Raw genomic sequence first — 26,494 nt, forward strand, 5'->3', positions numbered from 1 at the left:
CGGGTAGTTTACGTTTTCCTCTGTATTTTAGGTCTGGGCTTCTCAGCACTTTAGTCGGAGAAAAGTCTGTTACACAGAGATGGGAGGTAAAAAAGAAAGCACATTTTGGTAGCATTTGGTTGTGGTGGTAAATGCAGATATATTGTCCTGCAGAGCGAGATTATAGAATTATGCAAGAGGATGCAAACAGTTATGAGCATTCATGTTGTATGGATCTATGGCGTCCATAAAAATCCCATATACAAAGCCCATGTACCTCTGTGAGATTTTAATTTGGTCCATCACTTCTCATGGTAGAACAATGTATTGCTATGGTGCCACACAGAGGTGGCTCTTACAGCTCTAACATACAATGAAGTATGAATGCTATATGCCACCATACATGCCCCCGTGCAATGAGCAAACGTGTGTAGAAACTTCAACAGTATACTAGATATATAAACATGCAACATTGTGTTATATATTTAGTAAAACATGGAAGATGAGCTGTACATTAGGATTACGTGCCCAGATAAGATGTAATCCGACCATGTTCGTGTGCTAACCCGTGTGACTTCGGCGTGTTCGAAAAATATTTTTGCGTCCCTGAGGCTGCTTATCTCTCCGCTGTTCGACACTCGTAACACATGCAGAGATTACCTGCTTTGTAAGGGCCCCGTCACACATAGCGACTCACCAGTGATCCCGACAACGATATGAACTTGTCAGGATCGCTGGTGTGTCGCTACATGATCGCTGGTGAGCTGCCAAACAGGCAGATCTCAGCAGCGATCAGGACAGAGACACGCGGGTAACAAGCGACACACGTCGCTTAGTTACCCGCAGTGTACGTTAAGATACCAGCGTGCTGGTGCAGGTAGCTGGTAACCAAGGTAAACATCGGGTTCCAAAGCACCGCGCTTAGAAACCCGATGTTTACCTTGGTTGCCAGCTCCCTGCACCAGCACGCTGGTATCTAACGTACACATTGGGTTTCTAAGCTCCAGCTCACTGATCGCTGGTCTCCCGCCTGCCACACGTAGCGATGCGTGCTGGCCAGCGGGAGACCAACGATCAAAAAAATGTCCAGGCCATTCGTGCACGATCAGCGATACCCGGCAGGGGGTCCGGTCGCTGATAAGTGTCACACACAGCGATCTCGCTGGTGAGATCGCTGTTGCGTCACAAAACTTGTGTGTGACGGGGGCTTTAGGCAATCAATCACAACATGTGTTGCGGCAGGTGTGGTGCCTTATTCAAGCACGCCAAAGTCACTCGCTTAGCACTCGAGCATGCTCGGATAACACCTTATCTGAGCACGTTCACTCATCACTAATTAGGATATAACCCATACAAGGTGCCCCAAAAAGCCACCCTTTAGTGAGTTCCACCTTATTGATACTGGTGTCTTACTGTGTGTGTGTCTTTAGCCTTCCTCTTCTTTTCTGCTTGTTTTCTTGAGAACCCTTGGGGGGGTTGCTTTTGAACGAAGCTTTTTTGAAGCTAATGCTGGATACAAATCGCTGCCCAGCATGACCCCCAAATCTGTGCTCCTGGCTGGCATGTTATTTGTACCTCATTTCACCACAGCAACACCTCAGAGATAAGCTCCATAAAATCAGCCAGAATGAATGTTCGCCTCTCTGGTGTGTGTCTAATCCTCTTCTCTTGTGTCTATTCAGAGAGGAGAAATCAGCAATTTTCAGTATTTGATGCACTTGAACACCCTGGCAGGCCGGTCATACAATGATCTCATGCAGTACCCGGTCTTCCCATGGATCCTGGCAGATTATGACTCTGAGGTAATTGTGGCTTGTTAACCTGATAAGCATTTGTTTTCAAGACGCTTATCAAAAACCTTGCTAAACTGAATGATATGGGGACAGTAACAGATCTCGCCTTCTCAACAAGTCAGCCATGTTTACATCACATTAGTGCCCAACCTTTAGTGTACAGTTGAAACCAGAAGTTTACATACACTATATAACAGACACATATGCATGTTTTTCTCAACATCTGACAAGAAATCAGTGTAAACCGTTCCTGTTTTACGTCAATTAGGATTACCATAATTATTAATATTTGCCATATGCCAGAATGAGAAGAGAGCATGTTCTAAGGCATTTTTATTACTTGCTGCAAAGTCAAAAGTTTGCACTAAGATTACTATGCCTTTAAACAATTCTGGACTACCCATATGATGATGTCATGGGTTTTGAGGCTTCTGAGTTAATTATAGACACACCTGTGGATGTGTGTTAATGCACACCTGAAACACACTGCTTCTTTGTGTAGCATCATTGGAAAATCTAAAGAAGTCAGCCAAGATATCAGGAAGATAACTGTGGACTTGCTCAAGTCTGGCTCATCCTTGGGTACAATTTCAAGACACCTGAAGGTTCCTTGTTCATCTGTACAAACAATTATATGCAAGTACAAACAAGAAGGGAATGTCCCGCCATCATACCGCTCAGGAAGGAGACAGGTTCTGTGTCCCGGAGTGTTAGGTTCAATAATAAGAAATGTTCACTATTTGCCTGCTCCTGGCCCAATGGATATTGATCAGTGCGTACTAAAGGATCACACCAGACACACAGTCGGATGTAACCTCTCTTGATCAATCTATGGCACAGCTCCAAGAGGAAGAGAGAGAGAGCTTTATTGATCCAAACATAGGTTCATATATTCCCTGTAACGGGGCTCGGTTAACTCTAAAATGGGAGTGTTCGGATGTATTCCATTGGTTAGTGGGTTGGGCAGTGAGCTAGTCCATGGGCGGATCCATGAGGTCATCAGAGTAGGTCATTGTCAGCTTTTTTCCGTGTGAGACATTTAATGATAGACAGCACTGTTTTCATTGACCGCATTGCACAACTGCGTGTGATTGTCAAGTGCCATGAGCAGAGCAGAGTAGAGATGAGTTTGAATACTAACACTTCTTCAGCTTTCATCTCATAGCAGCCAATGTGGGGGGAGGTGAGTGCATCAGAGCTGAGTGTGATCACTCCTTCAATTTTCATCTCACAGCATTCAGTGTGGTAGAGGAGGCTATATCAGAGTTGAGCTTTGTCTCTTTGCAAACACTTCTGCAGCTGCAGCTCTCCTTTAACAGTCCTATCAGCATTTCTGAAGACAGTTTGCAGTAACCGCCAATGCCTTCACTGGTGGCAGCTACAGGTAGACCACATATTATCTTCTTAATCAATATTTGTCCAGGAAATCTGGTTCTTTCTTTTAGTAAATCAGAGATTTGAATTAATCAGCACCTCATTTTGGACCTATAAATTACATGATACGTAAAGGTTAACATTAATTAAAGGGCAACATTCTTAGAATAGAGACCTAAAATCATAGTCTTACCTGCCGTTAATGATCTGACTTACTGTACTGTCAGTTTACTAATTGTTGTCAGATCCTAGCTGTTACATTACAGAATATTATTATAAGGGCTAAACAACAATAGTGGAGTATCAAATTGGATCACACTATAATTGACTCCCCTGTGGTCAACATAGTCCATAGAGGTTCTTCTAAAAGAGAATATAGCCTACATTATTTGGGTTCACACTTTACAGACTTAGGGTCCCGTTACACTTAGCGGCGCACCAGCGATCCCGACAGCGATACGACCTGGAAAGGATCGCTGGTGCGTCGCTAAATGGTCGCTAGTAAGCTGCCAAACACGCAGATCTCTTCAGCAACGCAGCAACGATCCTGCGATCCTTGTAACGACCTCGCCGGTCGTTGGTACCTTGTCACACAGCAACTTTTCAAACGATTCCCGCATGCATCCCTGAGTTCTGCATCGCCAACGAGGTCGCTCGTCGGCGTCAAACACAGCGATACGCGCTGGCCAGCGGGACGCCGATGACGAAAAAATGGCCCAGGACATTCCAGCACGATGAGCAATATCTAGCAGGGGGGCCAGTCACTGCTGCATGTCACATGTGGCGAGATCGCTGTTGCGTCACAAAATCGGTGACGCTTCAGCGATCTTGCTAGTGATCTCACTAAGTGAGAAAAACATGTATTTAACAGTATATCTTGTTATGAATGAGTCACTGAGGAGGAAAAACAAAAACAAGCTAAGCCACAGAAAACCAGAGAGGTTGGTAACTAAGCGGATTGCAGACCCCTGATCCTATCCACACAACTAGCAGTAGCCGTGGAGGGTACCTACGATGATTCTAGACGCCTCGTCACAGCCGGAGAACTAAATAAGCCTAAAGCAAGAAAAGGGGAAATCTAAACTGCCCCAGAGCAGACCCCCAAAGCAATAGACAGCCCCCAAACATGCATCATCGTGGGTGGATCCATGAGATCATCAGGGTAGGTGTCATCTTGTAAATCACCACATGGTCCACATGGTGTGTGGTGAAACAGGAAATGGCAGCCCTCTTTAGTGTAACACTTTGATCTGAAAAAGCTCATGTAAGGTGAAATTATACACTTTGTGGGCAGTTCCTCTCAATCTCTTATGTCTTGAGGTTAATTAAGTATTTGATCTTAAGGCTCTCCTCAACAGGAGATGAATCTGCTTTGGTCCGACATATGCTCATCAACCCAAGAACAAAAGCAAAAGACCTTGTGAAAATGATGGTGGAAGCTGGTAAGATTGTGTCAATATCCATAGTGAAACGAGTACTGTATCAACATGGGCTGAAAGGCCTCTCTGCCAGGAATCAGAATCGTAGAGTTGGAAGGGACCTCCTGGGCCATCTGGTCCAACCCCCTGCTCAAAGCAGGATTCGCTAAATCATCCCAGACAGATGTCTGTCCAGCCTCTGTTTGAAGACTTCTATTGAAGGAGAACTCACCACCTCTCGTGGCAGCCTGTTCCACTCATTGATCACTCTAACTGTCAAAAAGTTTTTTCTAATATCTAATCTGTGTCTCCTCCCATTCAGTTTCATTCCATTGCTTCTAGTCTTTCCTGATGCAAATGAGAATAAAGATGATCCTTCTACAATGTGACAGCCCTTGAGATATTTGTAGACCGCTATTAAATCTCCTCTCAGTCTTCTCTTTTGCAAGCTAAACATTCCCAAATCCTGCAACCTTTCCTCATAAGACAGGGTTTGCAGACCGGTCACCATTCTGGTCGCTCTTTTCTGAACTTGCTCCAGTTTGTTGATGTCTTTTTTAAAATGTGGCGCCCAGAACTGGACACAGTATTTCAGATGATGTCTGACCAAAGAGGGGTAGAGGGCAATAGTGACTTCACGTGATCTAGACTGTATGCGTCTGTTAATACATCCTAGAATTGCATTTGCCTTTTTTGCTGCTGCATCACACTGTTGACTCATATTCAGACTGTGATCTATTAGTATACCCAAGTCTTTTTCACATGTGCTGTTGCTTAGCCCTATTCCTCCCATTCTGTATATGCTTTTTTCATTTTTATTGCCCAGATGTAGTACTTTGCATTTTTCCCTGTTAAAAACCATTCTGTTAGTTGCTGCCCACTGTTCCAGTTTATTTATATCTTTTGAATCCTCTCTCTCTTCTCTAGTATTAGCAATCCCTCCTAGCTTTGTGTCATCAGCAAATTTAATCAGTTTACCCTCAATTCCTTCATCTAAATCGTTGATAAAGATGTTGAACAATACAGGGCCCAGGACAGAGCCCTGTGGTACCCCACTTGAGACATTCTTCCAACTGGATGTGCAGCCAATTCCGACTACTCTTTGGGTCCTATCACTAAGCCAGTTATGAATCCACCTAACAGTTGCCTTGTCCATTCCTTACGTCATTTTTTCAATAAGGATTGTGTGAGATACTTCGTCAAATGCTCTGCTGAAGTCAAGATATACTATATCTACAGCATTTCCCTGATCCACCCAATCAGTAATTCTGTCATAGAAGGAAATTAAGTTAGTCTGACTTATTAGTTACAAACCCATGCTGACGCTGTTTAATAACTTCATTCTTATCCAGGTACTTACTTAAATGTTGTTTAATAATTTGTTCAAAGATCTTTCCTGGTATAGAAGTCAGACTCACCGGCCTATAGTTGCATGGGTCCACCTTCTTCCCCTTTTTGAAGATAGGAACAACATTATCTCTTCTCCAGTCTTCTGGGACTTCTCCTGTTCTCCAAGAATTTTCAAAGATTATGGAGAGGGGTTCAAAAATTTCTTCTGCTATCGCCTTCAGTACTCTGGGGTGTAATTCATCTGGACCTGGAGACTTGAATTCATTTAGGTTAGCTAAGGAAGAAGCTATTACTCCAAAAGAAACATTAAAAAAGCCAGATTAATGTTTGCAAATGTTCACAGGAACAAAGACCTTAATTTTTAAAGACAGGTCCTGTGGTCTGATGAAACCAAAATTCAACTTTTTGGGCATAATGACCATTGTTACATTTGGAGTGAGAAGGGAGAAGCTTGGAAGCCTAAGAAAACCATCCCAACTGTGAAACGGGATTGGCAGCATCATCATGTGGGGTCGTTTTGCAGCAGGAGGGACTGGCGCACTTCACAAAATATATGGCATCATGAGAAAAGAGATTGTGTCACTACTGAAGCAACATCTCAAGACATCAGCCAGGAAGTTAAAGCTTCGGGTGGAATTAGGTCTTCCAAATGGACAATGACCAGAAGCATACTGCCAAAATGGTAACAAAGTCAATGTTTTGGAGCGGCCATCACAAAGTCCTGATCTAAATCCAATTGAAAATTTATGGGCAAAGCTCAAAAGACAGGTGCGAGCAAGGTGACCTACAAACCTGGATCAGTTATACCAGTTTTGTCAGGAGGAATGGGCCCAAATTCCGACCGACTATTGTGAGAAGCTTGTGGAAGGATATCCCAAATGTTTGACCCAAGTCATTCAGTTTAAGGGCAATTATACCAAATACTAATGAAATGTATATAAACTTTTGATATTGCAGTAGTTAATAAAAATGCCTTAAAACATTCTCTCTCTCATTATTCTGGCATTTGGCAAATATTAATAATTATGGTAATCCTATTTGACCTAAAACAGGAAAGGTTTTTTCTAATTCCATGTCAGATATTGAGAAAAACATGCATGTGTGTCTGTTATATAGTGTATGTAACTAGTTTCCACTTTAAATGCTGCGGAAAGCTATAAGGAGATGTAAACAGGGCGCACCACAATAAGGATAAAATTACAAGAGGTGCTACATCAGGTAAGTGTAAACATAAGAGAGAAAAGATGAGCGGAGAGAATAAACTACCTATTGACATGCACACTCATCTACTGTCTAATTCTGTCTGTCTGTCACAGAAATCCCGCGTCGCTGATTGGTCGAGCCTGGCCGGCCACGACCAATCATCGACAGGCCACAGTGCTATATAGTTCAGTCACGCTTACTGAACATGTTCTGTCACTCATAGTGCCTCGTAGTTCAGTCACGTTTACTGAACAAGTTCTGTCACTCATAGTGCCTCGTAGTTCAGTCACGTTTACTGGACAAGTTCTGTTAGCCACAGTGCCATATAGTTCAGTCACGTTTACTGGACAAGTTCTGTCACTCATAGTGCCTCGTAGTTCAGTCATGTTTACTGGACAAGTTCTGTTAGCCACAGTGCCATATAGTTCAATCACGTTTACTGGCCAAGTTCTGTCAGTCATAGTGCCACGTAGTTCAGTCACATTTACTGAACAAGTTCTGTCACTCATAGTGCCTCATAGTTCAGTCATGTTTACTGGACAAGTTCTGTTAGCCACAGTGCCATATAGTTCAGTCACGTTTACTGAACAAGTTCTGTCAGTCACAGTGCCACATAGCTCAGTCACGTTTACTGGCCAAGTTCTGTTAGCCACAGTGCCATATAGTTCAGTCACGTTTACTGAACAAGTTCTGTCACTCATAGTGCCTCGTAGTTTAGTCATGTTTACTGGACAAGTTCTGTTAGCCACAGTGCCAGTTGAGTCACGTTTACTGGCCAAGTTCTGTCAGTCATAGTGCCTCGTAGTTCAGTCACGTTTACTGAAGACGTTCTGTCAGTCATAGTGCCTCCTAGTTCAGTCATGTTTACTGGACAAGTTCTGTCAGTCATAGTGCCTCGTAGTTCAGTCACGTTTACTGAAGACGTTCTGTCAGTCATAGTGCCTCGTAGTTCAGTCATGTTTACTGGACAAGTTCTGTCAGTCAGTGCCACATAGTTCAGTCACGTTTACTGGACAAGTTCTGTTAGCCACAGTGCCACATAGTTCAGTCATGTTTACTGGACAAGTTCTGTTAGCCACAGTGCCATATAGTTCAGTCACGTTTACTGAACAAGTTCTGTCACTCATAGTGCCTCGTAGTTCAGTCACGTTTACTGGCCAAGTTCTGTCACTCATATTGCCTCGTAGTTCAGTCATGTTTACTGGACAAGTTCTGTCAGTCACAGTGCCATATAGTTCAGTCACGTTTACTGAACAAGTTCTGTCAGTCATAGTGGCACGTAGTTCAGTCACGTTTACTGGACAAGTTCTGTCAGTCACAGTGCCATATAGTTCAGTCACGTTTACTGAACAAGTTCTGTCACTCATAGTGGCACGTAGTTCAGTCACGTTTAGGCTACTTTCACACATCAGGTTTTCGGCGTCAGGCGCGATCCGGCGTCGTGCCGGAATGCCGGATCCGGCAAATGTTTTGTAAAACCTGAAGTGCCGGATCCGGTTTTCTGCCGGATCCGTCTTGTTCTTGACAGACAAAACCGGATCCGTCTCATTCGGTTCATCCGTTTTTCTATCCGTTTTTCTATCCGTTTTTCGACGGATTACGCCGGATCCGGTTTTTAAAATTGACCCTTGTGGCCTTCCGAACGGGATTGGCTACTGGAAAACTAGATATAGCATGTTCCTACAGCCCTTCTTTGACAGGTTGTAGAGAAGAAAGTGCAGGTTGGAGAGAAGAGCAAGTTACTGGCGAAGATGGATGTTGTCATTGGAAATATTACCACTAGAAGTTCTGTGACGGTTTCAGGGACAGTTTTCCACTATACTTTGTCACCTCAAGGCAGAGTACACTGGGATGTCAGAGTGTGAAAGATTTGTGCCCTAAACTTGTGTACCTTCTGGACCAACAGTATATACCTTTGCCAACCAAAGTTGGCTATCTTGTCATGGTCTTACTATTTTTACCTTTAGGCCACAGGTGTGTACCTGGTTGTGTTTTATGCAAAGTATTTCACCTTTTAACAAAAGTTGTGTACATTGGTAGGAAATCACCAACAATAAACACAACTTCTTAGGTGAAATACTTTGCTTCAAACACAACCAGGAACACAACTGTGGCAAAAAGCTAAAATTTACCCACAGTTATATACCTGGTTTTGAATACCTTTTTACCTTTGAAATACCCTGTATTTAACCTTTTTTTAAAACATAGTTCGCTGCAGAAAGAAATGACAGACAACCATTGTGAAACGATAATTTAACTTTTATTTAAATTTTTTTTTTTTTATGTTTTTAAAGTGCAAAAAACTTTTTTAATAAAGGTTTTAAACCCAATGGGCATTTTTATTACAAAAAAAAAACATTACAACTCTGTGTACTGTGGGGTGGAAATACTGCTGGAGGGGCTGCGGGACACTTCGACACTGGGTGTGTGGAGAGAGGACTGGGATCGTGGTGGGGAAGGAACAGTTAGAGGTGAAGGTGTGGAAAAAGCTACAGAATGGGTGGACATGTGGGAGGCAGAAGAGTTGGTGGGCGGTGGAGTGGAGGGTTGGGCAGGGACTGTAGGAGCAGATGATGTTGATGGAAAGTTGTATGGGGAAGGAGTTTGGTATGGGGAAGGAGTTTGGTACGGGGAAGGAGTTTGGTACGGGGCAGGTTGCTGGAAGTGGGGAGATGTCTGGTACTGGTGAGGTTGCTGGTATGTAATAGGAGGGGGAGGATGGAAAGTGGCTGGAGGGGGTGCAGATGTAATAGGAGGGGGAGGATGGAAAGTGGCTGGAGGGGGTGCAGATGTAATAGGAGGGGGAGGATGGAAAGTGGCTGGAGGGGGTGCAGGTGGAGGAACTACAGTGGTGGGAGGTGGAGGTTGGGAGGTAACCTGCTGTAGAGCACCGTGGCACGAATGCATTACATGCATCTGCTGGGTAGGAGATAGTGTTGCCATGCGCTCCACAACAGACCTGAAAAAGGTGTGGTTTGGCGAAGATCTTGCTTCTGAATGCATGGTTTGCAGAAGTGTCTTCACCTCCAGAATGCTGGAGTTGATCTGCTGAAAGCCTGCGGAGATTTGCTCTGACAAGACTTTGAGACAGTTCTGGAAAGATGCATTCAGATGCAAGAACTCTTGCGCATAACTCTTTTCCTGACCCCTCTGCCGCTGCCGCCCAGTACCCGCAGGTGTACTAGAGGTGGCAGGGGCAGAAGGGTGGGGTAAAGGAAAATCGATATCCTCACCAGCAGATTCATGTAATGTAGGCGGCCACGATGCTCCTGTGCTGGTGGATGGGACAGATGGATCGAATGTGTGGGAAGGCTGGGAAGGTGCAGATGTACCTGGGCGGTCGAAGTGTCCCTCGGTGCCGGTCTCCTGAGGGATCGCCTCAGAAGGGTACAATCGTGCAGGCTCCCGAGTGCTGCTCACCGTGCTGTGGAATAAAGAGAAAAAAAAATTAATTAATTAAAATACTGACATGGTATGGCCCTGGCTGAAAAAAAAAAGTTACATCTAACATTTTTTTCACATGTGGTGTGTAATATTTACCTTCTGGTGAGCATTGTTTCCCGGAGGAACGACAGGGCTTCTGCGTACTTGTACTTGCTCCTGCGTCCTCCAGATCCACTCGGGGCCCGCATCTCTTTATTGAACTCCTTCTTGAAACGATCCCTCACAGACCGCCACCGATTCACAATTCTGTTCCCTGAAACGAGAAAGGAGTGGTTAGTATACAACATCAGTGTTTCACAAACTCCAGTCCTCATGGTCCCCAGGGGTCATGTTTTCAGGATTTCCTTAGTAAATAGAAATCCTGAACACATGATCCGTGGGGACCACGAGGACTGGAGTTCGGGAAACACTGGTTTACATCAAGCAACCGGTACTGTATATACTTACGCTCTTTAATCTGGGCCCGAGCTTCGAGGTCCTCCCAGCGGCCCACAAGGAGAGAACAGATTTCCTCCCAGAGTCGTCGGGTAACGATAAGGTCAGCGTGGCGGCGGTCAGCCATATTCCAGAGCGGCTCCCTTTCTCTGACGAGATCGATGAGGTGGTCCACATCGAGTCCTCCATCCTCACCGTCAGAGTCGGGAGCACGCTGTGAAGGCTGTTAAAGAAAAAGACAAAAATAACATAATTAGCCTCCACAAAAGAAATGAAATAAAAAGTGCAAAAAAAAAGCAAAAATATTTATACTTACACGCTGGTGACCGCCGCGTTGCTGTCGCCGACGACCCTGGGAGGCACTGCGAGGACCTCTTGGCCGAGCACCAGATTGGGAAGACTAGAGAAGAAAACAAAAAATGTTATGTCTTTGGATGTAGGCATTTGTTTGCTGTGTGTGGTCTGCAGAACATTGTTTTCTATGTGTTGTGTGTAGTGTGATGTTGTGTTTCTGCGTTTGATGCAAAAAACTTACCAATTGTGAGCCCACTCCAGGTGTCTGTCCACCCCTTCCTTCTTCTGGGAGCTCCTCTTCATCTTGTGATTCCTGTTTTGAAATAAAAGGCAATGAATAGACATATATTACAGAGATGATGGATTTTGGAAATAAAAACTTACCGTCAAACGCTGACGATGCGAGGGAGGGCTCCCAGAAGAAGATGTGCTGTCCTGTTGATGGCCAGACTCCATGGCTGTGGGTATTGCTGCTGCCAGTGATGCCATTTCTGCTGCTGCTGCTGCTGCTGCTGCATCTCTTTGGCGGCTGTTGAATAAAGAGAAACAAAGGGCCAATGAATATCTTGATATTCCATGGCCCTAGTTTGGAGGAATGGGGGATTTGATAATTACCGTCTCTCATCTGCTGCTGGCCTCCCCTCCTCAGCATGTTCTATTTGCTGCTCCATTTGGGGTGGTGGTGGTGCTGATGGTGCTGCAGTGGTCTCCTGCCTTCTCCTGCTTCGCTTGGTTGCTTTCTTGGGTGGCATGTTGGGTGTGGCTGTGGGTCCCACTGTCTTGCTTTTATATATGTCTTGTGGGCAGAGCTACTGAGCATGCTCAGACCAAAAAACCGGATCCGGCGCATTGCGGCGCTCATAGGCTTTCATTGTGTGAAAAAGCCGGACGCGCCGGATCCGGCGGGTACGGCTTTTTCGCCGGAGACAAAAAACGTTACAGTAGACGTTTTTTCCAGACGCCGGATCGCGACACATTGCGACACATTGCCGGATCCGGCGAAAACCGGATGAAACGCATGGCCATCCGGCGCGATACGGCGCAAATGCAAGTCAATGGGGGGGAAACCGGATCCGGCATTGCATTACGCCTGATCCGGTTTCTGTCAAAAGCGCCGGATCGCTCCTGACGGTGAAAACCTGATGTGTGAAAGAGGCCTTACTCGACAAGTTCTGTCAGTCATAGTGCCTCGTAGTTCAGTCACGTTTACTGGACAAGTTCTGTCAGTCATAGTGGCACGTAGTTCAGTCACGTTTACTGGACAAGTTCTGTCAGTCATAGTGGCACGTAGTTCAGTGACGTTTACTGGCCAAGTTTTGTCATAGTGCCACGTAGTTCAGTCACGTTTACTGAACAAGTTCTGTTAGCCACAGTGCCATATAGTTAAGTCACGTTTACTGGACAAGTTCTGTCACTCATAGTGCCTCGTAGTTCAGTCATGTTTACTGGACAAGTTCTGTTAGCCACAGTGCCACATAGTTAAGTCACGTTTACTGCCCAAGTTTTGTCAGTCATAGTGCCTCATAGTTCAGTCATGTTTACTGGACAAGTTCTGTCATTCATAGTGCCTCGTAGTTCAGTCACGTTTACTGGACAAGTTTTGTCACTCATAGTGCCTCGTAGTTCAGTCATGTTTACTGGACAAGTTCTGTTAGCCACAGTGCCATATAGTTCAGTCACGTTTACTGGACAAGTTCTGTTAGCCACAGTGCCATATAGTTCAGTCACGTTTACTGAACAAGTTCTGTCACTCATACTGCCTCGTAGTTCAGTCATGTTTACTGGACAAGTTCTGTCAGAGTGCCACATAGTTCAGTCACGTTTACTGGCCAAGTTTTGTCAGTCATAGTGCCACGTAGTTCAGTCACGTTTACTGAACAAGTTCTGTTAGCCACAGTGCCATATAGTTCAGTCACGTTTACTGAACAAGTTCTGTCACTCATAGTGCCTTGTAGTTCAGTCATGTTTACTGGACAAGTTCTGTTAGCCACAGTGCCATATAGTTCAGTCACGTTTACTGAACAAGTTCTGTCACTCATAGTGCCTCGTAGTTCAGTCATGTTTACTGGACAAGTTCTGTTAGCCACAGTGCCATATAGTTCAGTCACGTTTACTGGACAAGTTCTGTCAGTCATAGTGGCACGTAGTTCAGTCACGTTTACTGGCCAAGTTCTCTTAGCCACAGTGCCTCCTAGTTCAGTCATGTTTACTGGACAAGTTCTGTCAGTCATAGTGCCTCGTAGTTCAGTCACGTTTACTGAAGACGTTCTGTCAGTCATAGTGCCTCGTAGTTCAGTCATGTTTACTGGACAAGTTCTGTCAGTCACAGTGCCACATAGTTCAGTCACGTTTACTGGCCAAGTTCTGTTAGTCACAGTGCCACATAGTTCAGTCATGTTTACTGGACAAGTTCTGTTAGCCACAGTGCCAGTTCAGTCACGTTTACTGGCCAAGTTCTGTCACTCATAGTGCCTCGTAGTTTAGTCATGTTTACTGGACAAGTTCTGTTAGCCACAGTGCCAGTTCAGTCACGTTTACTGGCCAAGTTCTGTCAGTCATAGTGCCTCGTAGTTCAGTCACGTTTACTGAAGACGTTCTGTCAGTCATAGTGCCTCGTAGCTCAGTCTTGTTTACTGGACAAGTTCTGTCAGTCACAGTGCCACATAGTTCAGTCACGTTTACTGGCCAAGTTTTGTCAGTCATAGTGCCTCGTAGTTCAGTCACGTTTACTGGACAAGTTCTGTAACTCATAGTGCCTCGTAGTTCAGTCACGTTTACTGGACAAGTTCTGTCCCTCATAGTGCCTTGTATTTCAGTCATGTTTACTGGACAAGTTCGGTCAGTCACAGTGCCACATAGTTCAGTCACGTTTACTGGCCAAGTTCTGTCACTCATAGTGCCTCGTAGTTCAGTCATGTTTACTGGACAAGTTCTGTCAGTCACAGTGCCATATAGTTCAGTCATGTTTACTGAACAAGTTCTGTCAGTCATAGTGGCACGTAGTTCAGTCACGTTTACTGGACAAGTTCTGTTAGCCACAGTGCCATATAGTTCTGTCACGTTTACTGGACAAGTTCTGTCAGTCATAGTGGCACGTAGTTCAGTCACGTTTACTGGACAAGTTCTGTCCGTCATAGTGGCACGTAGTTCAGTCATGTTTACTGGACAAGTTCTGTTAGCCACAGTGCCATATAGTTCAGTCACGTTTACTGGACAAGTTCTGTCAGTCATAGTGGCACGTAGTTCAGTCACGTTTACTGGACAAGTTCTCTTAGCCACAGTGCCTCCTAGTTCAGTCATGTTTACTGGACAAGTTCTGTCAGTCATAGTGCCTCGTAGTTCAGTCACGTTTACTGAAGACGTTCTGTCAGTCATAGTGCCTCGTAGTTCAGTCATGTTTACTGGACAAGTTCTGTCAGTCACAGTGCCACATAGTTCAGTCATGTTTACTGGACAAGTTCTGTTAGCCACAGTGCCAGTTCAGTCACGTTTACTGGCCAAGTTCTGTCACTCATAGTGCCTCGTAGTTTAGTCATGTTTACTGGACAAGTTCTGTTAGCCACAGTGCCAGTTCAGTCACGTTTACTGGCCAAGTTCTGTCAGTCATAGTGCCTCGTAGTTCAGTCACGTTTACTGAAGACGTTCTGTCAGTCATAGTGCCTCGTAGCTCAGTCTTGTTTACTGGACAAGTTCTGTCAGTCACAGTGCCACATAGTTCAGTCACGTTTACTGGCCAAGTTTTGTCAGTCATAGTGCCTCGTAGTTCAGTCACGTTTACTGGACAAGTTCTGTAACTCATAGTGCCTCGTAGTTCAGTCACGTTTACTGGACAAGTTCTGTCCCTCATAGTGCCTTGTATTTCAGTCATGTTTACTGGACAAGTTCGGTCAGTCACAGTGCCACATAGTTCAGTCACGTTTACTGGCCAAGTTCTGTCACTCATAGTGCCTCGTAGTTCAGTCATGTTTACTGGACAAGTTCTGTCAGTCACAGTGCCATATAGTTCAGTCATGTTTACTGAACAAGTTCTGTCAGTCATAGTGGCACGTAGTTCAGTCACGTTTACTGGACAAGTTCTGTTAGCCACAGTGCCATATAGTTCTGTCACGTTTACTGGACAAGTTCTGTCAGTCATAGTGGCACGTAGTTCAGTCACGTTTACTGGACAAGTTCTGTCCGTCATAGTGGCACGTAGTTCAGTCACGTTTACTGGCCAAGTTCTGTTAGCCACAGTGCCATATAGTTCAGTCACGTTTACTGGACAAGTTCTGTTAGCCACAGTGCCATATAGTTCAGTCACGTTTACTGGACAAGTTCTGTCAGTCATAGTGGCACGTAGTTCAGACAGGTTTACTGGACAAGTTCTGTCAGTCACAGTGCCACATAGTTCAGTGACGTTTACTGGCCAAGTTTTGTCATAGTGCCACGTAGTTCAGTCACGTTTACTGAACAAGTTCTGTTAGCCACAGTGCCATATAGTTCAGTCACGTTTACTGGACAAGTTCTGTCACTCATAGTGCCTCGTAGTTCAGTCATGTTTACTGGACAAGTTCTGTTAGCCACAGTGCCACATAGTTCAGTCACGTTTACTGCCCAAGTTTTGTCAGTCATAGTGCCTCGTAGTTCAGTCATGTTTACTGGACAAGTTCTGTCATTCATAGTGCCTCGTAGTTCAGTCACGTTTACTGGACAAGTTCTGTCACTCATAGTGCCTCGTAGTTCAGTCATGTTTACTGGACAAGTTCTGTTAGCCACAGTGCCATATAGTTCAGTCACGTTTACTGGACAAGTTCTGTTAGCCACAGTGCCATATAGTTCAGTCACGTTTACTGAACAAGTTCGGTCAGTCACAGTGCCTCTTAGTTCAGTCATGTTTACTGGACAAGTTCTGTTAGCCACAGTGCCATATAGTTCAGTCACGTTTACTGGACAAGTTCTGTCAGTCATAGTGGCACGTAGTTCAGTCACGTTTACTGGGCAAGTTCTGTTAGCCACAGTGCCATATAGTTCAGTCACGTTTACTGAACAAGTTCTGTCACTCATAGTGCCTCTTAGTTCAGTCATGTTTACTGGACAAGTTCTGTTAGCCACAGTGCCAGTTCAGTCACGTTTACTGGCCAAGTTTTGTCAGTCATAGTGCCTCGTAGTTCAGTCACGTTTACTGGACAAGTTCTGTCACTCATAGTGCCTTGTATTTCAGTCATGTTTACTGGACAAGTTCTGTTAGCCACAGTGCCATATAGTTCAGTCACGTTTACTGAACAAGTTCTGTCAGTCATAGTGGCACGTAGTTCAGTCACGTTTACTGGACAAGTTCTGTTAGCCACAGTGCCATATAGTTCAGTCACGTTTACTGGACAAGTTCTGTCAGTCATAGTGGCACGTAGTTCAGTCACGTTTACTGGACAAGTTCTGTCAGTCACAGTGCCATATAGTTCAGTCACGTTTACTGAACAAGTTCTGTCAGTCATAGTGGCACGTAGTTCAGTCACGTTTACAGGACAAGTTCTGTTAGCCACAGTGCCATATAGTTCAGTCACGTTTACTGGACAAGTTCTGTCAGTCATAGTGGCACGTAGTTCAGTCACGTTTACTGGACAAGTTCTGTCAGTCATAGTGGCACGTAGTTCAGTCACGTTTACTGGACAAGTTCTGTTAGCCACAGTGCCATATAGTTCAGTCACATTTACTGAACAAGTTCTGTCACTCATAGTGCCTCGTAGTTCAGTCACGTTTACTGGACAAGTTCTGTCAGTCATAGTGGCACGTAGTTCAGTCACGTTTACTGGACAAGTTCTGTTAGCCACAGTGCCATATAGTTCAGTCACGTTTACTGGACAAGTTCTGTCAGTCATAGTGGCACGTAGTTCAGACAGGTTTACTGGACAAGTTCTGTCAGTCACAGTGCCACATAGTTCAATCACGTTTACTGGCCAAGTTTTGTCATAGTGCCACGTAGTTCAGTCACGTTTACTGGACAAGTAATGTCACTCATAGTGCCTCGTAGTTCAGTCATCTTTACTGGACAAGTTCTGTTAGCCACAGTGCCATATAGTTCAGTCACGTTTACTGGACAAGTTCTGTTAGCCACAGTGCCATATAGTTCTGTCACGTTTACTGAACAAGTTCGGTCAGTCACAGTGCCACATAGTTCAGTCACGTTTACTGGCCAAGTTCTGTCACTCATAGTGCCACATAGTTAAGTCACGTTTACTGGCCAAGTTCTGTCACTCATAGTGCCTCGTAGTTGAGTCATGTTTACTGGACAAGTTCTGTCAGTCACAGTGCCACATAGTTCAGTCACGTTTACTGAACAAGTTCTGTCAGTCATAGTGGCACGTAGTTCAGTCATGTTTACTGGACAAGTTCTGTTAGCCACAGTGCCATATAGTTCAGTCACGTTTACTGGACAAGTTCTGTCAGTCATAGTGGCACGTAGTTCAGTTACGTTTACTGGACAAGTTCTGTTAGCCACAGTGCCAGTTCAGTCACGTTTACTGGACAAGTTCTGTCAGTCATAGTGCCTCGTAGTTCAGTCACGTTTACTGAAGACGTTCTGTCAGTCATAGTGCCTCGTAGTTCAGTCATGTTTACTGGACAAGTTCTGTCCCTCATAGTGCCTTGTATTTCAGTCATGTTTACTGGACAAGTTCGGTCAGTCACAGTGCCACATAATTCAGTCACGTTTACTGGCCAAGTTTTGTCAGTCATAGTGCCTCGTAGTTCAGTCACGTTTACTGGACAAGTTCTGTCACTCATAGTGCCACGTAGTTCAGTCACATTTACTGAACAAGTTCTGTCACTCATAGTGCCTCGTAGTTCAGTCATGTTTACTGGACAAGTTCTGTTAGCCACAGTGCCATATAGTTCAGTCACGTTTACTGAACAAGTTCTGTCAGTCACAGTGCCACATAGTTCAGTCACGTTTACTGGCCAAGTTCTGTTAGCCACAGTGCCATATAGTTCAGTCACGTTTACTGAACAAGTTCTGTCACTCATAGTGCCTCGTAGTTCAGTCATGTTTACTGGACAAGTTCTGTCAATCACAGTGCCACATAGTTCAGTCACGTTTACTGAACAAGTTCTGTCACTCATAGTGCCACATAGGTCAGTCACGTTTTCTGGCCAAGTTCTGTCACTCATAGTGCCTCGTAGTTCAGTCATGTTTACTGGACAAGTTCTGTCAGTCACAGTGCCATATAGTTCAGTCACGTTTACTGAACAAGTTCTGTCAGTCATAGTGGCACGTAGTTCAGTCACGTTTACAGGACAAGTTCTGTTAGCCACAGTGCCATATAGTTCAGTCACGTTTACTGGACAAGTTCTGTCAGTCATAGTGGCACGTAGTTCAGTCACGTTTACTGGACAAGTTCTGTCAGTCATAGTGGCACGTAGTTCAGTCACGTTTACTGGACAAGTTCTGTTAGCCACAGTGCCATATAGTTCAGTCACATTTACTGAACAAGTTCTGTCACTCATAGTGCCTCGTAGTTCAGTCACGTTTACTGGACAAGTTCTGTCAGTCATAGTGGCACGTAGTTCAGTCACGTTTACTGGACAAGTTCTGTCAGTCATAGTGCCTCGTAGTTCAGTCACGTTTACTGAAGACGTTCTGTCAGTCATAGTGGCACGTAGTTCAGTCACGTTTACTGGACAAGTTCTGTTAGCCACAGTGCCATATAGTTCAGTCACGTTTACTGGCCAAGTTCTGTTAGCCACAGTGCCACATAGTTCAGTCATGTTTACTGGACAAGTTCTGTTAGCCACAGTGCCAGTTCAGTCACGTTTACTGGCCAAGTTCTGTCACTCATAGTGCCTCGTAGTTTAGTCATGTTTACTGGACAAGTTCTGTTAGCCACAGTGCCAGTTCAGTCACGTTTACTGGCCAAGTTCTGTCAGTCATAGTGCCTCGTAGTTCAGTCACGTTTACTGAAGACGTTCTGTCAGTCATAGTGCCTCGTAGCTCAGTCTTGTTTACTGGACAAGTTTTGTCAGTCACAGTGCCACATAGTTCAGTCACGTTTACTGGCCAAGTTTTGTCAGTCATAGTGCCTCGTAGTTCAGTCACGTTTACTGGACAAGTTCTGTAACTCATAGTGCCTCGTAGTTAAGTCACGTTTACTGGACAAGTTCTGTCCCTCATAGTGCCTTGTATTTCAGTCATGTTTACTGGACAAGTTCGGTCAGTCACAGTGCCACATAGTTCAGTCACGTTTACTGGCCAAGTTCTGTCACTCATAGTGCCTCATAGTTCAGTCATGTTTACTGGACAAGTTCTGTCAGTCACAGTGCCATATAGTTCAGTCATGTTTACTGAACAAGTTCTGTCAGTCATAGTGGCACGTAGTTCAGTCACGTTTACTGGACAAGTTCTGTTAGCCACAGTGCCATATAGTTCAGTCACGTTTACTGAACAAGTTCTGTCACTCATAGTGCCTCGTAGTTCAGTCACGTTTACTGGACAAGTTCTGTCAGTCATAGTGGAACGTAGTTCAGTCACGTTTACTGGACAAGTTCTGTTAGCCACAGTGCCATATAGTTCAGTCACGTTTACTGGACAAGTTCTGTCAGTCATAGTGGCACGTAGTTCAGAAAAGTTTACTGGACAAGTTCTGTCAGTCACAGTGCCACATAGTTCAGTGACGTTTACTGGCCAAGTTTTGTCATAGTGCCACGTAGTTCAGTCACGTTTACTGAACAAGTTCTGTTAGCCACAGTGCCATATAGTTCAGTCACGTTTACTGGACAAGTTCTGTCACTCATAGTGCCTCGTAGTTCAGTCATGTTTAATGGACAAGTTCTGTTAGCCACAGTGCCACATAGTTCAGTCACGTTTACTGCCCAAGTTTTGTCAGTCATAGTGCCTCGTAGTTCAGTCATGTTTACTGGACAAGTTCTGTCATTCATAGTGCCTCGTAGTTCAGTCACGTTTACTGGACAAGTTCTGTCACTCATAGTGCCTCGTAGTTCAGTCATGTTTACTGGACAAGTTCTGTTAGCCACAGTGCCATATAGTTCAGTCACGTTTACTGGACAAGTTCTGTTAGCCACAGTGCCATATAGTTCAGTCACGTTTACTGAACAAGTTCGGTCAGTCACAGTGCCACATAGTTCAGTCACGTTTACTGAACAAGTTCTGTCACTCATAGTGCCTCGTAGTTCAGTCATGTTTACTGGACAAGTTCTGTTAGCCACAGTGCCATATAGTTCAGTCACGTTTACTGAACAAGTTCTGTCACTCATAGTGGCACGTAGTTCAGTCACGTTTACTGGGCAAGTTCTGTTAGCCACAGTGCCATATAGTTCAGTCACGTTTACTGGCCAAGTTTTGTCAGTCATAGTGCCTCGTAATTCAGTCACGTTTACTGGACAAGTTCTGTCACTCATAGTGCCTTGTATTTCAGTCATGTTTACTGGACAAGTTCTGTCACTCATAGTGCCATATAGTTCAGTCACGTTTACTGGCCAAGTTCTGTCACTCATAGTGCCACATAGGTCAGTCACGTTTTCTGGCCAAGTTCTGTCACTCATAGTGCCTCGTAGTTCAGTCATGTTTACTGGACAAGTTCTGTCAGTCACAGTGCCATATAGTTCAGTCATGTTTACTGAACAAGTTCTGTCAGTCATAGTGGCACGTAGTTCAGTCACGTTTACTGGACAAGTTCTGTTAGCCACAGTGCCATATAGTTCAGTCACGTTTACTGAACAAGTTCTGTCACTCATAGTGCCTCGTAGTTCAGTCACGTTTACTGGACAAGTTCTGTCAGTCATAGTGGAACGTAGTTCAGTCACGTTTACTGGACAAGTTCTGTTAGCCACAGTGCCATATAGTTCAGTCACGTTTACTGGACAAGTTCTGTCAGTCATAGTGGCACGTAGTTCAGAAAAGTTTACTGGACAAGTTCTGTCAGTCACAGTGCCACATAGTTCAGTGACGTTTACTGGCCAAGTTTTGTCATAGTGCCACGTAGTTCAGTCACGTTTACTGAACAAGTTCTGTTAGCCACAGTGCCATATAGTTCAGTCACGTTTACTGGACAAGTTCTGTCACTCATAGTGCCTCGTAGTTCAGTCATGTTTACTGGACAAGTTCTGTCATTCATAGTGCCTCGTAGTTCAGTCACGTTTACTGGACAAGTTCTGTCACTCATAGTGCCTCGTAGTTCAGTCATGTTTACTGGACAAGTTCTGTTAGCCACAGTGCCATATAGTTCAGTCACGTTTACTGGACAAGTTCTGTTAGCCACAGTGCCATATAGTTCAGTCACGTTTACTGAACAAGTTCGGTCAGTCACAGTGCCACATAGTTCAGTCACGTTTACTGAACAAGTTCTGTCACTCATAGTGCCTCGTAGTTCAGTCATGTTTACTGGACAAGTTCTGTTAGCCACAGTGCCATATAGTTCAGTCACGTTTACTGAACAAGTTCTGTCACTCATAGTGCCTCTTAGTTCAGTCATGTTTACTGGACAAGTTCTGTTAGCCACAGTGCCATATAGTTCAGTCACGTTTACTGGACAAGTTCTGTCAGTCATAGTGGCACGTAGTTCAGTCACGTTTACTGGGCAAGTTCTGTTAGCCACAGTGCCATATAGTTCAGTCACGTTTACTGAACAAGTTCTGTCACTCATAGTGCCTCTTAGTTCAGTCATGTTTACTGGACAAGTTCTGTTAGCCACAGTGCCAGTTCAGTCACGTTTACTGGCCAAGTTTTGTCAGTCATAGTGCCTCGTAATTCAGTCACGTTTACTGGACAAGTTCTGTCACTCATAGTGCCTTGTATTTCAGTCATGTTTACTGGACAAGTTCTGTTAGCCACAGTGCCATATAGTTCAGTCACGTTTACTGGCCAAGTTCTGTCACTCATAGTGCCACATAGGTCAGTCACGTTTTCTGGCCAAGTTCTGTCACTCATAGTGCCTCGTAGTTCAGTCATGTTTACTGGACAAGTTCTGTCAGTCACAGTGCCATATAGTTCAGTCACGTTTACTGAACAAGTTCTGTCAGTCATAGTGGCACGTAGTTCAGTCACGTTTACAGGACAAGTTCTGTTAGCCACAGTGCCATATAGTTCAGTCACGTTTACTGGACATGTTCTGTCAGTCATAGTGGCACGTAGTTCAGTCACGTTTACTGGACAAGTTCTGTCAGTCATAGTGGCACGTAGTTCAGTCACGTTTACTGGACAAGTTCTGTTAGCCACAGTGCCATATAGTTCAGTCACGTTTACTGGACAAGTTCTGTTAGCCACAGTGCCATATAGTTCAGTCACGTTTACTGGACAAGTTCTGTCAGTCATAGTGGCACGTAGTTCAGACAGGTTTACTGGACAAGTTCTGTCAGTCACAGTGCCACATAGTTCAGTCACGTTTACTGGCCAAGTTTTGTCATAGTGCCACGTAGTTCAGTCACGTTTACTGGACAAGTTCTGTCACTCATAGTGCCTCGTAGTTCAGTCATGTTTACTGGACAAGTTCTGTTAGCCACAGTGCCATATAGTTCAGTCACGTTTACTGGACAAGTTCTGTTAGCCACAGTGCCATATAGTTCAGTCACGTTTACTGAACAAGTTCGGTCAGTCACAGTGCCACATAGTTCAGTCACGTTTACTGGCCAAGTTCTGTCACTCATAGTGCCACATAGTTCAGTCACGTTTACTGGCCAAGTTCTGTCACTCATAGTGCCTCGTAGTTCAGTCATGTTTACTGGACAAGTTCTGTCAGTCACAGTGCCACATAGTTCAGTCACGTTTACTGAACAAGTTCTGTCAGTCATAGTGGCACGTAGTTCAGTCATGTTTACTGGACAAGTTCTGTTAGCCACAGTGCCATATAGTTCAGTCACGTTTACTGGACAAGTTCTGTCAGTCATAGTGGCACGTAGTTCAGTTACGTTTACTGGACAAGTTCTGTCAGTCATAGTGCCTCGTAGTTCAGTCACGTTTACTGAAGACGTTCTGTCAGTCATAGTGCCTCGTAGTTCAGTCATGTTTACTGGACAAGTTCTGTCAGTCACAGTGCCACATAATTCAGTCACGTTTACTGGCCAAGTTTTGTCAGTCATAGTGCCTCGTAGTTCAGTCACGTTTACTGAAGACGTTCTGTCAGTCATAGTGCCTCGTAGTTCAGTCATGTTTACTGGACAAGTTCTGTCAGTCACAGTGCCATATAGTTCAGTCACGTTTACTGAACAAGTTCTGTCACTCATAGTGCCTCGTAGTTCAGTCACGTTTACTGGACAAGTTCTTTCAGTCATAGTGGCACGTACTTCAGACAGGTTTACTGGACAAGTTCTGTCAGTCACAGTGCCACATAGTTCAGTCACGTTTACTGGCCAAGTTTTGTCATAGTGCCACGTAGTTCAGTCACGTTTACTGAACAAGTTCTGTCATTCATAGTGCCTCGTAGTTCAGTCACGTTTACTGGACAAGTTCTGTTAGCCACAGTGCCATATAGTTCAGTCACGTTTACTGGACAAGTTCTGTCACTCATAGTGCCTCGTAGTTCAGTCATGTTTACTGGACAAGTTCTGTTTGCCACAGTGCCACATAGTTCAGTCACGTTTACTGCCCAGGTTTTGTCAGTCATAGTGCCTCGTAGTTCAGTCACGTTTACTGGACAAGTTCTGTCATTCATAGTGCCTCGTAGTTCAGTCACGTTTACTGGACAAGTTCTGTTAGCCACAGTGCCATATAGTTCAGTCACGTTTACTGGACAAGTTCTGTTAGCCACAGTGCCACGTAGTTCAGTCACGTTTACTGGCCAAGTTCTGTCACTCATAGTGCCTCGTAGTTCAGTCATGTTTACTGGACAAGTTCTGTCAGTCACAGTGCCACATAGTTCAGTCACGTTTACTGAACAAATTCTGTCAGTCATAGTGGCACGTAGTTCAGTCACGTTTACTGGACAAGTTCTGTTAGCCACAGTGCCATATAGTTCTGTCACATTTACTGGACAAGTTCTGTCAGTCATAGTGCCACGTAGTTCAGTCACGTTTACTGGACAAGTTCTGTCAGTCATAGTGGCACGTAGTTCAGTCACGTTTACTGGACAAGTTCTGTTAGCCACAGTGCCATATAGTTCAGTCACGTTTACTGAACAAGTTCTGTCACTCATAGTGCCTCGTAGTTCAGTCATGTTTACTGGACAAGTTCTGTTAGCCACAGTGCCATATAGTTCAGTCACGTTTACTGGACAAGTTCTTTCAGTCATAGTGGCACGTAGTTCAGACAGGTTTGCTGGACAAGTTCTGTCAGTCACAGTGCCACATAGTTCAGTCACGTTTACTGGCCAAGTTTTGTCATAGTGCCACGTAGTTCAGTCACGTTTACTGAACAAGTTCTGTCACTCATAGTGCCTCGTAGTTCAGTCACGTTTACTGGACAAGTTCTGTTAGCCACAGTGCCATATAGTTCAGTCACGTTTACTGGACAAGTTCTGTCACTCATAGTGCCTCGTAGTTCAGTCATGTTTACTGGACAAGTTCTGTTAGCCACAGTGCCATATAGTTCAGTCACGTTTACTGGACAAGTTCTGTTAGCCACAGTGCCATATAGTTCAGTCACGTTTACTGGACAAGTTCTGTTAGCCACAGTGCCACATAGTTCAGTCACGTTTACTGCCCAGGTTTTGTCAGTCATAGTGCCTCGTAGTTCAGTCACGTTTACTGGACAAGTTCTGTCATTCATAGTGCCTCGTAGTTCAGTCACATTTACTGGACTAGTTCTGTCACTCATAGTGCCTCGTAGTTCAGTCATATTTACTGGACAAGTTCTGTTAGCCACAGTGCCATATAGTTCAGTCACGTTTACTGGACAAGTTCTGTTAGTCACAGTGCCATATAGTAAAGTCACGTTTACTGAACAAGTTCGGTCAGTCACAGTGCCACATAGTTCAGTCACGTTTACTGGCCAAGTTCTGTCACTCATAGTGCCACATAGTTCAGTCACGTTTACTGGCCAAGTTCTGTCACTCATAGTGCCTCGTAGTTTAGTCATGTTTACAGGACAAGTTCTGTCAGTCACAGTGCCACATAGTTCAGTCACGTTTACTGAACAAGTTCTGTCAGTCATAGTGGCACGTAGTTCAGTCACGTTTACTGGACAAGTTCTGTTAGCCACAGTGCCATATAGTTCAGTCATGTTTACTGGACAAGTTCTGTCAGTCATAGTGGCACGTAGTTCAGTCATGTTTACTGGACAAGTTCTCTTAGCCACAGTGCCATATAGTTCAGTCACGTTTACTGGACAAGTTCTGTCAGTCATAGTGCCTCGTAGTTCAGTCACGTTTACTGGACAAGTTCTGTCAGTCACAGTGGCACGTAGTTCAGACAGGTTTACTGGACAAGTTCTGTCAGTCACAGTGCCACGTAGTTCAGTCACGTTTACTGAACAAGTTCTGTCAGTCACAGTGCCACATAGTTCAGTCACGTTTACTGGCCAAGTTTTGTCAGTCATAGTGCCTCATAGTTCAGTCACGTTTACTGGACAAGTTCTGTTAGCCACAGTGCCATATAGTTCAGTCACGTTTACTGGCCAAGTTCTGTCACTCATAGTGCCTCGTAGTTCAGTCATGTTTACTGGACAAGTTCTGTCAGTCATAGTGGCACGTAGTTCAGTCACGTTTACTGGACAAGTTCTGTTAGCCACAGTGCCATATAGTTCAGTCATGTTTACTGGACAAGTTCTGTCAGTCATAGTGGCACGTAGTTCAGTCATGTTTACTGGACAAGTTCTGTTAGCCACAGTGCCATATAGTTCAGTCACGTTTACTGGACAAGTTCTGTCAGTCATAGTGCCTCGTAGTTCAGTCACGTTTACTGGACAAGTTCTATCAGTCACAGTGGCACGTAGTTCAGACAGGTTTACTGGACAAGTTCTGTCAGTCACAGTGCCACGTAGTTCAGTCACGTTTACTGAACAAGTTCTGTCAGTCACAGTGCCACATAGTTCAGTCACGTTTACTGGCCAAGTTTTGTCAGTCATAGTGCCTCGTAGTTTAGTCATGTTTACTGGACAAGTTCTGTTAGCCACAGTGCCAGTTCAGTCACGTTTACTGGCCAAGTTCTGTCAGTCATAGTGCCTCGTAGTTCAGTCATGTTTACTGAACAAGTTCTGTTAGCCACAGTGCCATATAGTTCAGTCACGTTTACTGGACAAGTTCTTTCAGTCATAGTGGCACGTAGTTCAGACAGGTTTGCTGGACA

General features: G+C 44.6%; 1 protein-coding gene across 6 annotated transcripts in view; it reads left to right on the top strand.

Moving 5' to 3' along the window:
* Nucleotides 1-26,494, top strand: part of WDFY3 (WD repeat and FYVE domain containing 3) — a 436,497-nt gene that overhangs the window by 373,033 nt on the left and 36,970 nt on the right. For all 6 annotated transcript variants that reach the window (XM_073541724.1, XM_073541677.1, XM_073541696.1 and 3 more), the window contains 2 exons: nucleotides 32-86; nucleotides 1,662-1,781. In XM_073541724.1, the coding sequence (XP_073397825.1) occupies nucleotides 32-86; nucleotides 1,662-1,781 (175 nt within the window). The remainder of the gene's footprint in view (nucleotides 1-31; nucleotides 87-1,661; nucleotides 1,782-26,494) is intronic.

This window comes from Dendrobates tinctorius, unplaced genomic scaffold (genome assembly GCF_039654945.1).
Source record: "Dendrobates tinctorius isolate UK_male_01 unplaced genomic scaffold, ASM3965494v1 ptg000011l, whole genome shotgun sequence".
Taxonomy (NCBI): domain Eukaryota; kingdom Metazoa; phylum Chordata; class Amphibia; order Anura; family Dendrobatidae; genus Dendrobates; species Dendrobates tinctorius.